This window comes from Sycon ciliatum, chromosome 2 (assembly GCF_964019385.1).
Source record: "Sycon ciliatum chromosome 2, ocSycCili1.1, whole genome shotgun sequence".
NCBI classification, from domain to species: domain Eukaryota; kingdom Metazoa; phylum Porifera; class Calcarea; order Leucosolenida; family Sycettidae; genus Sycon; species Sycon ciliatum.
This window is the reverse complement of record NC_088644.1, coordinates 44982933-44997833: the sequence shown is the minus strand read 5'-3', so window position 1 is coordinate 44997833 and position 14901 is coordinate 44982933. Positions and strand designations below refer to the sequence as shown.

The following is a 14901-nucleotide window of genomic DNA, read 5'->3' as shown; positions in this document are numbered from 1 at the left end:
GAAATGGGATACGCCTCCAATTTTTTTCCTTGTGAAATTGAAAATTTCCATTTCACTAATTACCCATCCAAATAGCAAAGGGACATTCGACTACAGCCGACAATCACAGGTGATACGCAAAGAGGAAAGTGTAATAGTTTTACCTTGGCACTTCTTGCTTGTCTTATGGTAACACCTTGTGTTCCTACTATTCTCACTCCTGCGGTTATCGCCTTTCTTTTGCTTTATAACCTCTGGTTTGAACATCATTCGGGGAATTCTCCAATCAATCAAGTCTAAACTGTTAAACTGGTAGCTTGAGGATGGTTGAGATCATCGTTTGCCCTTTGACGTGAGTAGAAAGTATTAGGCTTGTACCAACTCACTGACGTCATCGATGACGTCATAGCGATTTAACCCTATAAACCGGGGCGATTTAACCCTAAATTTTTGCGATTTACGGTAAATTTTTGCGATTTAACCTAAAATCGGAGCGTTTTACACATGACGTCATCGATGACGTAATGCGATTTAACCCTAAAAACCGGGGCGTTTTAACCCTAAATTTTTGCGATTTACGGTAAATTTTTGCGATTTAACCTAAAATCGAAGCGTTTTACACATGACGTCATCGATGACGTAATGCGATTTAACCCTAAAAACCGGGGTGTTTTAACCCTAAATTTTGCGATTTAACCCTAAATCTGTACGTTTTAACCCTAAAAATCGGGATGTATTAACCCTAATAATCCTGGTAACCCTAACCCTATCACCATGGCGATAACCCTAACGCTAGGGCTATCACCATGACGATAACCCTAATATTCCTGATAACCCTAACCCTAGGGCTATCACCATGACGATAACCCTAATATTCCTGATAACCCCAACCCTAGGGCTATCACCATGACGATAACCCTAATATTCCGGATGATGATAACCCTATCACCATGGTGATAACCCTAATATTTCTGATAACACCTAAACCTATCACCATGGCGATAACCCTAATAATCTCGATAGTCATAACCCTAATATTCCTGATAACCCTATCACCATGACGATAACCCTAATTTTTCTGGTGATGATAACCCTAATAGTTCGATAGACGATAACCCTAGTAACCCTATCACCATGACAATCCTATTACCATGCCAACTCTACTCTTTTTATGTGTGCAGGTACTACAGATCACAACGGCAACAACAACACTCAGCAAACCCTAATAATCATCTTATATGTGTACAAGTCCTATTTGCCCTAGATCTAGTTGTTACGTGCACAGATCCTATCGTTATTCTTATATTATGTGTGTGTGTGCGTACAGGTCCTATATACCCTATTAGCAAATCTTGTTGTTATGTGTACAGATCCTATCGTTATGCTAACCCAATCACCATCGCAACCCCCCATCAACTCTTTGATGACGTCCGTAATAACCCAATCACCTACGTGTCTACAGGTACTGGAGAGTCGGTGGAAAAAAATCCTCCCCCCGATTTACCTAACAGCAAGACTTAGTAAACTATTTTACTTACCTTGCATGAATTATACAACAATTCAATCGGGGGGAGGGTCATGCTCATCACCAGGTAAGATGCACATGTGCATTCACACGCGCAGATGTATGACGATAGTGTTGCAGCTGTAAACGATGAAAAGTTACGAAAAAATAAATCAAACGCTGAAAATTACGAAAAAATAAATATCTGCATCTATATAATTATGGAATCAGACTACGATCCGATAGACATGCAATGGCCGACGATCACATACCTTGCACGAAGCAATGCTGCAAGGAGATGAAGAGGGATGTCCGTCTCTTGTCCGAATAAACGACTAGGCTAAAATAATTCCAGGACTACATGAAAAAAGGAACACCGTCACTACGAAATGATTTGAGGAAATGAAGATTGATTCGATATACGTACACACCACTTGCCCCGACGAGTTTGAAATTTTCAAGTTTGTACGCATCAAACCACAAAGCCAGTCAAAACGAGACCTGCGTACAGGATACACATCAAAAGCGCGCCCGAACCCTCGCGTACGCGGGTCAAAAGGTTACGAGGAGTACGCGCGCACGCGCTGTCTGCATCAGGGAGTAGTAAAATACTATACATTTACTACTCCCCGGTCTGCAGCAATCAGAGAGAGTAGCAAAATGTCGATGGTTTCCTACTCCTCGCGATGCTCAGAGTACGCACAGCGTACTCCGATCAGGCGGAAGTTTCTGGAATCAACTAGAACCAACGACAAGTTTGAACGGGTTCAAACAGAACGCGGGCGAAGTACTCTAGATGCTTTTCCTTTTACTTGCTCATAATTTATTTTCCTTCGATGAAGAAAGGTGAAAGTAAGTTTGTTTAGTTGAAAGTACATTTAGCTACAAGATGTCCCAACCAAGCCGAGTGATGCGAATGTTCGAGTTCGAGCTCGAGCATAATGCGAGAATGCTCAGGAACTACGTCTGCAATCTTGGTGCTGGAGAGTACCAGGATGCTAGCGTTTTGTTACAGCTGATGGACAGGAGCCTCAGTGAGCTGCTTCGCGATGACGTCCTCGAGTTTGGGAGATACAAAGTAGCTATTGTCCTTCAACTGCGCTTGTTGAAGCAGGATGGTGTCACCGGTGACAAGGTGTTCATCAGCTTCTTCGTGCGCACGCGAACCACCATCATCCTGAATGATGATGATGTTCGTTACAAATTGGATAGTGCTGCAGCAGAGATCGATGCTCAAATCGATGAGTTTGTCCGGAATGGATCGGGGTGGATCGTGGATCACGTCGAAGCCGTATATCTGGAATTGTCGAAATTTGAGCCGATGGGAGGTGGAACGTTCATCCATCTCCCCCAGCGCATCAAGGCTAAGACAGCCTGCCTCAACGTCATCAACAACGACGATCGGTGTTTGCAGTGGGCTCTGCTGGCTGCAAAACATCACGAAGATGTTGGTCCAAACAACACTCGAGTATCGAAGTACGTTCCATACGTCGACGAGCTGAACTTTGCCGGTGTAGAGTTTCCAGCTAGTATGTGTGCCATCACGACGTTGGAGCAGAACAATGTCGATCTCGCCGTCAACGTTTTCGGCATATCGGATGATGGGAAGACTGTCGTTCCGCTACGTCTGACCAGAAAAGGTGATCCTCAGGAAGCCATCAATCTGCTCCTGTTTTCTGGTCAAACTGAGGACGAACGTAACGTGCAGCACTGGGTGTTCATCAAGAACATGAGTCGACTGGTAGCCAACAAAAGTAGTTGTTCGCGGAAGGTGTGCTACCGATGTCTGAACGTGTTGAGCACTCAGGCGGCTTTGGAGAGTCACCAGCTGCATTGTAAAGACCATCTCATCGCGCGGGCGGTGATGCCGCAGAAGGGTGAAAAGCTGCGTTTCACGCAGTACGAGAAGCAGCTTCGTGCACCGTATGTGATTTATGCTGATTTCGAGAGCATCATCGCACCTCATGCTGAGCCTAAAAGCATTGGGGGGAAGACGAAGCAGCACTCGGAGCACATACCCTGTTCTGCCGCATACATCGTCGTGCGCAGTGATGGCACCGTGACGGATACGTTCCAGCATACGGGCGAAGATTCAGTAGAGCAGTTCCTGACCTCCCTGGAACTGCAGGAAGTCTCCATTCGTGAAGACTTGGAGAATCGTCGCCCTATGAACCTGACGCCTGATGAGGAGGCTGGTTTTCTCAGCGCCAGGGATTGCTGGATATGTAAACGTCGTCTCGGAGGAGATCGTGTGCGTGACCACGATCACATGACGGGTGCGTTTCGCGGAGCAGCGCACAACTCCTGTAATCTTCAGCTGCGCATCGTACCCGGCAAGGTGAACATCCCGGTGGTGTTCCACAATCTCAAGGGGTACGACGCGCATCACATCGTCAGTCATCTCGGTAAAACGAAGATTGACGAAGTGACGTACCAAGATGCTGGAGACAAGGAGCACACGGAGCAGCGCGGCTCCATCAACATCGTTCCGTCCAACACGGAAAAGTACATCGCTATGATGTGGCGGCAGTTCGTGTTCATCGACTCGTACGCTTTTCTCAGCACTTCGCTGGATAAGCTTGCGAAGGCAACACCTGGAGAAGCGTTCGTCCGCATGCGTGATCTGCATGGGGGAGATCCCGAGAAGACGGATCTTCTGCTTCGGAAAGGTGTATACCCGTACGAGTACATGGACTCGTTCAGCCGCTTCGACGAGGAGAGTCTCCCCCCACGGGAGAAGTTCTACTCGTCGCTGTCCGAGGCACACATCACCGATGACGAGTACCGTCACGCGCAAACCGTCTGGAACAGGTTTGATTGTGTCACTCTGCGTGATTATCATGATCTTTACCTGAAGACGGACGTGTACTTGCTGGCGGATGTATTTGAGAACTTCCGCACCACCGCCATCGCCACGTACTCGCTAGATCCGGCCAACTACTATACGCTGCCCGGGTTTGCGTGGAGTGCGCTGCTCAAGGTGTCCGACGTCAGTCTGGACCTGCTGTCTGACGTGACGATGCACACCTTCATCGAGCACGGCATCCGCGGTGGAATCAGCATGAGTGTGCAGAGGTACGCCGAGGCTAACAACGATCTTATCCCAGACGGGTACGATCCCTCGAAGCCTATGACGTATCTGCAGTACGTCGACGCAAACAATCTGTACGGCTGGGCCATGCAGCAGCCTCTGCCCATCGGCGACTTCAAGTTCGTGGAGGACATCAGCGATGATCTCGTGGCCGACATCGTCATGACGCACCCCCACGATTCGCCCGTGGGATACATCGTGGAGTGTGATCTCACGATTCCCGATGGTGTGCACGATGCGCTAAACGAGTATCCTCCTTGCCCCGAGAACATGTGCGTGACGGACGACATGCTGTCGCCGCATCAGCAGCAGCTGGCGCAACAGCTCGGCTTGGGCAAGCAGAAGGAGAAGAAGCTGATGCTCACTCTGCTGCCAAAAACCCGCTACGTGTGCCACTACGTAAATCTGCAGGCGTACGTGGCGCTTGGCGTGGAAGTGAGTGAAGTGCATCGCGTCCTCCAGTTCACGCAGCGTCCGTGGATGCGCTTGTACATCCAGCTGAACACCGATCTGCGTACGAATGCTGCATCGGAGTTTGAGAAAGATTTCTACAAACTCATGAACAATGCAGTGTTTGGCAAGACGATGGAGAACGTCCGGCGCCGCTTGAACCTGAAGCTTGTCCGCTCGGAAGAAGAGGTGGACAGGCTGCGGCGCGCCATCGTCAAGCCAACGTACAAGCGCAGTATCGTGTACGACAACGACCTGGTGGCGGTGGAGTTCTTCAAGTGTAAAGTTCACTTGAACAAACCTATATACGTGGGTTTCTCCATCCTAGAGTTGTCGAAGGTGCTGATGTACAGCTTCTTCTACGACACTCTGAAGCCACGCTATGGTCAGAACGTACGGCTGTGTTACACGGACACCGACTCGTTCATCCTGCAGTACGCCACGGCCGACCTGTATGCGGACATGAGTGACATGATGGATCAGTACGATACGTCCAACTATCCGACTGACCATCCTCTGCACTCCCTCGCAAACAAGAAAGTCGTCGGCAAGTTCAAGGATGAGCTGGGTGGACGCATCATGAGCGAGTTCGTGGGGCTTCGCTCAATGATGTACGCGTACACCGGCGAAGAGTCAGCAAAGCGTGCGAAGGGTGTGAAGAAGTCCGTCGTGAACGATACTCTGCAGTTCTCGACGTACAAGGACTGCCTTCTACGCGATCAGCAGAGCATCGAGAGAGAGATGAATGTGCTGCGCAGCCGGAATCACCACATCTATGGTGAGACCATCCGCAAAGTGGCGCTATCACCGTTCGATAGCAAGAGGTACATCCTCGACGACGGTGTGAGCACACTTGCATATGGACATTATAAGATACCGGCATAACACATCTTAGCGTAGCGGCAGGCCATTCGCTCACTTCATGAAATACATAGTGTTCTCATAATATTTTATTCTCACAATATTTTATTCTTACGCAACCGATTAACTTGAGATTTTCTTAACCATTCATCAAACTTGGCTGGATAGCCTTTGAAAGATACTAGAGATGTATTACCCTTCGTTTTAATCACTTTGTTCAGTCTCAGTCCGGTTTCTTTTGCTTGCTGCAATTCATTTTCATAGAAACCGCCTGTAAGTTCTTCACCTTTTAGATCTTCCAACTGATACGTAACCGGATCTGTGAATAGAACCTTCCTGATCTGAAACACTTCCTCACTCCAATTTGGCGTGTAACCTTTTTCAAAGTGGCCTTTCTGTTTCGAGATGCGAACCTTCGCTCCTGTGTGATACTTGGGGGGTTGATCTGTCTGGCGTGTTGCGATGCGAATGTTTTTTCCATGAGCAGCTTCGCTCGGGGTTTGCGAGATGACTCTGTGCTTGGTAGTGTTGTAGCTGTGCAGTAGCCTGGGTAACACGTCGACGTATTTGTACGTTCCGGTTTCCGTAAAGTGTTTCCACATCCTGCTCTTCAGGGTACGGTTGAAGCGCTCGATAACGACGGCCTTCCCCTCGTTGTTAGTGCTGTAAATGTCGATGTCATTTTCACCTCTCCACACGTTCATGGACGAGTTGTAGAATTCCTTTCCTCGATCTACCCATAACTTTTTAGGAATGCGATCGGACGTGTTGACAATTCGGCGAAAAGCATCTCTGACTTCGATGCCTGTTTTACGCTTCAAAGGAATGGCCCAAGCATAGCGAGAGTACAGGTCGATGACGGTGAGGAGAAATTTATAGTTTTGATTCTGTCGTGCGTAAGCTTGCATGTCGACGAGGTCAGCGCTCCAAATTTCATCCACGCCAGTGCTTCGAACGGAGCGTCGTCTGAAATGGATTCGTCTCGGCCGATGCAGTTCTTTGGCAAGCTGATGCCAGTCGGTGGGCTTTCGCCCGCTGACCAACCTATCGAGTTCCCTCTCCCACTCGCTCTCAGCCATTGTAGATAAATATTGAGTGAAATTATTTTCTGATTCTATGATTCATTAGATCGGTGAGACTTTTGACGTTCCGTCTCACATCTCGACCGAACACGCCTGTTCTGAGCATGCACTTGATGATGTGAAAAAGAATCTCGTCGTTATGACGTAAATTCGATCCGAACATTTCTTTAAAAAAGAGAAGGGTCTGCGTTACGCCAAAGGTGAGAAGATGAAGACCTGCTAGAATACAATACCACCCACAAACAGAACTTTGGGAATGCTGTATCGATTGAGTTGTTGTGATCAAATCGTACTTGTATGGGGGAAATCTACTCGCAATGGAGCGGTGAAAGTCCGCCTCATCATAATCGACCCCGATATCATGTAAGCTTCTGCCAAAGCTATCGAAGATGATAATGCACCGCCCGTCCCGGTAGATCGTTATCCAATGATGTCCGCCTTCAGGGGGACTGGTGGTCGATGAGTGCACGTTGTCCGTGTTCACTATGCAGAACTGACCGGTATCCAAATGTGGTAGGTGGTCATATGCACCGACGCCCCGAAAGGCGCGGACATCTTGCAGAACATGATTGATATCATGATTTGTTAGAGCATAGTTCAAAAACACCTTCTCCATGGTACGCTCCTTACGATTTGATAGTTTTTTTTTTAATTATTATTATTATTATTATTATTTTAATATGGCAATAAGTAGGACGAGCTGAAGCGACATGTGGACTACTTTATTAACAATGTAAGCGATGGAGACGATGCAAGAAACAACCTAAAGGGTAAGGAAAAATACATGTAAGAAGAAAAAGGGGCAATGGAAAAAAAAGGATGATTCGAACAAGTTTTCGTACAACACTCTTCAGGAATCACCGTTGTACTAAAGAACAAAATGAGAACAAAGGAAATAATATAGCAATCAAGGTAGGGTGACACGATACAATGACAGCACTAGAATATCGAGGTGCGATTTCTCACAAAAGTGTGCAGAAAACAAGGGTATACAAGTAAGAACTAAGCGTGACAAGTGTGTATCAGCAACAAAAACAAAAAAGTGAGAACGAATGATAATAATAACAATAATAAACAAGAAGGTGACAAAACACATTTAGGCACAAGTGGCAACAACGTTGCCACACTACACAACAAAACATTATTTGAACAATTTTAGGGTAATAACACTATCTTTCTGGACACACAAATTCGGCTTATGAATGCGCTGACAAACAGCTTCCAAAACTTGTAACTGCAAAAGATAACCATGACGAGCACGGCACAAAACAGAAAAACAGGAATCAGAATAAGTACGACAACAGTCAGTACTAGAAACCAAATGATTGTATACTGAAGACTTGTTATTACGAGACGGACGCACACAATCTCGACTCACGCGCACACCCTCACACTCACTCTCACCCTCACTCAGCTCACCTTCTCCCTCACTGTCCGAATCAGAACCTGCTCCATCATCCACCGCGGTTTGACTCTCCTCCTCACTTGCATCGTCCTGCGTCTCACCTTCACCACCCACGCCAACCCTGAATGCCGTTGCCTTCACGTCAGTCGTCGTCCTTTCCGATTGTTTCCTTTGTATTTTTACCGTGAATTCATAGGTCCGGTTGTAATCTGCTGTAGATCTCCGTGGTCTGTCATTTGCTGCTTTGTTTTGTGGATTAGTTGTTGTTGTTGTTGGATGTGAACCTGGTGTTGTTGTTGGATGTGCAGCTGGTGTTGTTGTTGCAGCCATGGTTGTTGGTCTTTCTGTTGGATCCAGCTCTGGTTCCGGTGGGACAAATCGACCGCCGCGGGTGCTCCCCACCAACACAGACCTCGAAGGAGGAGGGTCAGGGGGAGGCAGAGGTGCTGTCACCACTCGAGGCACAGCCCCATGCAAAGCACCCAGAGGCACAGACTTAGGCACACCCGAGGGCTGCACCAGTGGCGGTTCCGCACGCACCTCCAAAGAGCTGCCAAGCTCCAGCCCGTCCAACACAGATGTCAGAGGGGGAGCGGCAGACAGCGGCAGGGAACTATCCTGCCGTCTAGGTGATGGGTTTTTCCTAGGCCTCCCGCGTTTGGGCCTCTCAGATTGCGCACTGGGTGGAAGGATGTGAAGTGGAGTGTGTTGTTTGATACGTGCGTTCAGGACAGTGAGGGAGAAGGTGAGCTGAGTGAGGGTGAGAGTGAGTGTGAGGGTGTGCGCGTGAGTCGAGATTGTGTGCGTCCGTCTCGTAATAACAAGTCTTCAGTATACAATCATTTGGTTTCTAGTACTGACTGTTGTCGTACTTATTCTGATTCCTGTTTTTCTGTTTTGTGCCGTGCTCGTCATGGTTATCTTTTGCAGTTACAAGTTTTGGAAGCTGTTTGTCAGCGCATTCATAAGCCGAATTTGTGTGTCCAGAAAGATAGTGTTATTACCCTAAAATTGTTCAAATAATGTTTTGTTGTGTAGTGTGGCAACGTTGTTGCCACTTGTGCCTAAATGTGTTTTGTCACCTTCTTGTTTATTATTGTTATTATTATCATTCGTTCTCACTTTTTTGTTTTTGTTGCTGATACACACTTGTCACGCTTAGTTCTTACTTGTATACCCTTGTTTTCTGCACACTTTTGTGAGAAATCGCACCTCGATATTCTAGTGCTGTCATTGTATCGTGTCACCCTACCTTGATTGCTATATTATTTCCTTTGTTCTCATTTTGTTCTTTAGTACAACGGTGATTCCTGAAGAGTGTTGTACGAAAACTTGTTCGAATCATCCTTTTTTTTCCATTGCCCCTTTTTCTTCTTACATGTATTTTTCCTTACCCTTTAGGTTGTTTCTTGCATCGTCTCCATCGCTTACATTGTTAATAAAGTAGTCCACATGTCGCTTCAGCTCGTCCTACTTATTGCCATATTAAAATTATTGTCTCCTCGTCGAATTTTTAAATTATTATTATTATTATTTTTTTTTTTTTTTTTAACAGCTACGGTATGGTCTTGCCCGCAAGGATTTCCTGGACTTTTTTTCTGGTTCTTGTATTGGCTTTGAACAGTTGATGAGCGAACCCTTCATCACTAGTCAGACTACTCATTGGTTTCATGAAATCGTTAACGTTTACGTACTTTGCTTCGTCCGAGGCTGCATAAGCCTGTCGGAGAGCATCGAGAGTTGGAAATTTGTCATATGCACTACTAACCACGCTGGACAGCATCTCGAGGCTAGCGACTTTAGGACTCAGATTTACGAAATTGAACTTATCCTTGAAAGTCTCTGCCATTACCCTGAACGGGTATCGAGCGAGGTATTGTTGTGATACTCGATTGACCAACACCTTATAGTCGTGAGCAGTTTCCGATTCCAATTGCTCTATGTGGCGCTCGACAATGCTTCGGTAATGTTCGCGATCCTGCTCATACAACCTCAGCAGAGATGTTCTGTTTGTGAAGTATGGGCTTTGTAGGAATTCCCCAGGTATATCCTTTTCTTTGAGCAAATTATCCATCAGCTGAAGAGTCCATAGATCGAATTCGTGAGGGCGACTCAATCCCCATGAACTGGCAGAAGATGTCGTCATCGCTGTACCAGCATCAGCTCTTTTCCTTCGCACATCTGATCGAGAATCTCGTATCTGACCGCTGCTACCATCGTAGTTGAGGATGGTCGATGCGATCGCATTTCTCACCGAGTCGTACCCTATCAGATCCGGGTTGTGCTTGAAGACATCCTCGTAAAGCCGTTTGATCTGAGCGTCTTTTTGCAGCTCCAGAAGACTGGCATTTTCCAGCGGATTTCCTGGTACGTTGGAAAGAACTTTTTTTGCATTTTTCAGAAAAGCGTTGTAGCTGTTACCTCCCTTCTGCGTCATCGGGGGAGCGGTACCCAAGACTTCCCAAGTCCTACGCCTCTTGACTACTACGTATTCGGGGTGCTCTTGAATGTGCTTTAGAACGAGAAGTCGTTTCTTCTTCGGTATTCTGAACAACCCCTTTTTATTTATAGCCCTTATAGTGCTGGGTAACCCCGATGAAAATTGTATGAGTAAGTGGTCCATGACTCGCACCGAGCGTACTCAAATGTATACGAGGTTTTTTTTTTTTTTTTTTTTTTTTTTTTTTTTTTTGAATTGGCTAAAATTTGCGCTAGATTTTGGGGTAGTTTTCAGGCTAAAATTTAGGCTAAGTTTTAGGCCAAAAGTAAAGAAGTTTACAAAATAGACCGATTCATTCGAAATTAACTTTATTGCTTTCTCCATCACAATAAGTTGAGTAGGTGTTCTTAGAACAGTCTATGGCAAGAATTGGTCTCTGACACATAATCAACAGCTTTTCATAAAGTTTGAAAGTCAGCGCAGATTTTACCGATGAGCCGCCAAAAAGGGTATTCAAATACCGCTTGATGTTACTCCTGTCGGTGAAGCGAAACAAGTACAGGAAATTAGCGTTGATCTTCATATCCTTCATGTTGTCGAAGCTCTGGGAAAGGAAAAAGACGTTCAGCTGATGATGATGACTGTACATCGTGAAAAACTTGTAGAGACATTCTCGCTGGCTGCCGTGCTTCAACCCCATAATGCGTATATCGTCTATTATCACGTAGGTTTGAGGCTCCAATTCCATGTCTTCGATGCACTCCGGCATGACGGAATAGTGCTTGAAGGACTTTAGACCTTCTAGATTGTACTGATCAGCTGACGTGTTCGAAATGACTACGAGTCGTTCGGGTTTCACTTCACTCAAGAGTTTCCTCATGAAGTAGGATTTACCCATGTTGCTTTGACCTAAAAACATCACATTCTGACCCCATTGCTTCAGGGTGGGTATGAGTTCTGAAAACCACGGCTTCCTTTCGAACTTTAATCCGGGCATTTTCAACCCGTCCGTGTGCACGGGCGTCGGTCGTTTCGGTGTACCCTCGCTTGCATCTTGTCGTGAGTCGCGTTTCAATGCTCTTCGTCCGCCGCCGCTCACCTTGTTTACGACCCTCGACGGCTTGGAAAGTAGAGAAATGAAATCCATGCTTCCTGCACTACTAGTTAATGTTGCGCAGTATTTTTTGTGCGAAAAGGCTTTCAGGGCGAACCATACCGCCGCTACCTGCAATCGATGAAATTTTATCAAGACCCGTGTCGAGTCCGGCGTCCAAACCTTGTGTCAGGCGACTTTGAAGTCCTTCTCGCATGTCGTCGGATAGACCCATGCGACTGGCCTTGTTCATAGCCTTGTTCAATAGCGCAGTCCCGGCTCTCGTACCGAGGTTTTTCACCAGCGCTCTACCGGTGTCGCTCTTTAGTGCTTTAGCACCAAATCGCGCAGCTTTCTTCAAAAAGCTTCCGAATCCTCTTCCTCGAATTCCCGGCGTCCTCCTTCTCCTTCTGCGACCCCGAGTTCTCCCACCTCTTTGAGGTAATCGGGTTGCGGACTTTTTCATCTGCACGTTCAGGACACCTTCGTTCACCGAACTCCCCCCGGAATAGGACGAGAGACCTCCTCTCTGAGTTAACATTTGTAACATTACTGGATCCATCATGCTGCTGCGAGTGACGTCTCTCGTAGATCTAGCACCTCCGCTGTTTGATGGAGGGCGTGGAATGGTACGTAAATCACCCCCCGCATACATTATTCCGACTGTCGCTTCATTAATGTTAGTGATAAATTTTTTTTAAATTTTTTATTTCCATATTTTTTAAACAACTTCGTACTTGATACCCTGATCCTTGCTGAACGTATACATGTACTTGTCGAGGCAGAGCAGGTTAGCCTTCAAGCTCTTGTTTTGCGCGCTACCGGGTGCTCGAACTGGAGCATCCCGATTGTCGGTGAATTGATAGTCGATGCTCAAATTACCGCGCAACTTGGGGTTGTCCAGATGCTTGTCTAAATTCAGACTGATCGGTATCATAAAGTACGTGTTGCAGAAGTCCTTGGAATCGATGGGAACCTCTTTCCCGTAGCCTTTCCCGAAAAAGTTTTGAACTAGAGACAGTGCACGAAGATACGACGATTTATCAGGATCGTAGTAGTCGTTTCCAGCACCTAGCGTCCACTCAAATCGTAGGGGGCTATCGAACACAGGTTCGTCGTTTACCATCACGCGAAGCTGCGTTAAACCTCCATGCACCATAGCTAGACGATTGGAGCAATTATACGCATCATTTCCGTATGCACCGGTCGGGGTTTTCCCCAAATCAAGATCGGTAAAGAAGAGAATCATTCTTCTGGGGATGTCAGCATTTTGCAGAATCTCGATCGTTCCTTGCGCATCAGAAATGGTTTTTTGTACGAGTCTGGGACACCACGTGTGATAGTATAGCTCTCGAGGTAACGAGATCTTGTCAGCCATGTCTGGATCCAATCTGTACGTAGCGTACACCAAATCTAGCTGTTCCAGATCGATTTCCACATCTTTCAAACGCGTAGCATCTGCGACACCCAAGCTCGAAGCGATTACGTAGCGCGTAAGCTCTTGTTGCGGGAGATCGAATCGTATTTTGACTTGGGTGTTGGGGGGAAGCCAGGAGTCGTCAGCGTTGAAGAACGGAACGAATGGCCTCATTTTAAATTGATATTTTCCTTCGGCCACTCTCCTACCGTTGGACTCGACTGCATCCCCGTATCCCGTCTCCGAAGTAAGATGCATCGTAGGCGCTCTTTTCAAACCGTGATTCGCATCAAAGTCTGGAGCCGCACCACTGGCACCAGAAGAATTTGTCGCGAACGCATAACCTCGCTTCCGATTCTTCCCATACTGATATTGTCCGAGATCGATATCTTTTATTCCTAGTGCAGGATCTAGTTTTTGAAGACCGTACACATCCTTGTCCGTATAAGCCAGTCTATCAGGATCGCTTTCCATCATGCTGAGCAAATGTTGTACAATTTGAAAATCGGATACTTTGCTCGATTGCGTGACCTCGATTCCGTTAATCTCGACGCGCATGTTCTTGAACCAAGAAAAGGCGGGAGACGTCGTACACACAAACTTTCCCCAAGCAGCACCGGCCTTGTTCTTGATCGTATACTTTAATTTGACTAGAAAATAGCTTTCGTTGAGGGCTAGCAAATTTGGTGTGGAAATGTTGATTTCGCTGTTGAGTGAAGGAGGGGTGGCATTATTAGAATCGAAAAGACGAACGCTACGGCCGCCTTCCAAGAGTGTGACTTTACGCTCGCTACGTTCTTTTATCGACCCTTGCACGATATTGGTCTTGGACAGGAGACCCGTGAAGGCCTCCGGACCCCTGGGGGTGAACACTTCCTGAGCCATTGCACGACCCTGGTCTCTTGAACAGAGGGAAGAATTTTTTTTTTAATTTTTTATGAAATTTCACTTAATCGGACGTATGCGCATGTCCAGATAAATGGGAAAACCGGTTGAGATATACTCCCCCGTGTTATACTTTAACCAAAATGATATGGAATTGAGATTCTCATACGGGAGCATGATGCGCTCGTCAGCATTGGAAAACACGTAGTTGTTTACACCATGTTGCGTTATAATGGGAAAAGCTTTCAGCAGACGAGAATCCGTGTTGTTCTCGTACTCGATAGAATGTGGTATGCTATCCGTGTAGAGGAGGACTTGACGCACTCCATCGCTGAGATCTACTGGATAGGGAAACTCACCACCCGGTGCTTGGATGGTATGTTCACCCTTTCCCAAGTTCCCGATGCCGAGGACTTGATTCGGTGAATTGCTGTCAAACACCACTCGAACCCCCTCATTCATAGCGAGACTAAATTTCCCGGTTGCACGCGAATAACTAAACGTTACGCTGTTCAAGCTGCGTTGATTCAGGCGTGCATTCAACATGTCACGCAACTGTTCCGCGGTCTCGTACGTTCCAGTGAGCAGAACTAGGGTGTGATCTCTTTGACGAGGTTTTTTCGATTGCCCTGGGGTGTCAACGATTTCGATCCGGATTTTCTTCGTTCTCGAGGTGATGTTATCTCGATGCAAT

General features: G+C 46.7%; 1 protein-coding gene across 1 annotated transcript; it reads left to right on the top strand.

The window, feature by feature from the left end:
- The first annotated feature begins 2432 nt into the window (after window positions 1-2432).
- On the top strand, window positions 2433-5909 carry LOC135810614 (uncharacterized). The gene has a single exon (XM_065324107.1). It carries the CDS (start codon window positions 2433-2435, stop codon window positions 5907-5909), a length of 3477 nt encoding a protein of 1158 aa, XP_065180179.1.
- The last annotated feature ends 8992 nt before the right edge of the window (window positions 5910-14901 follow it).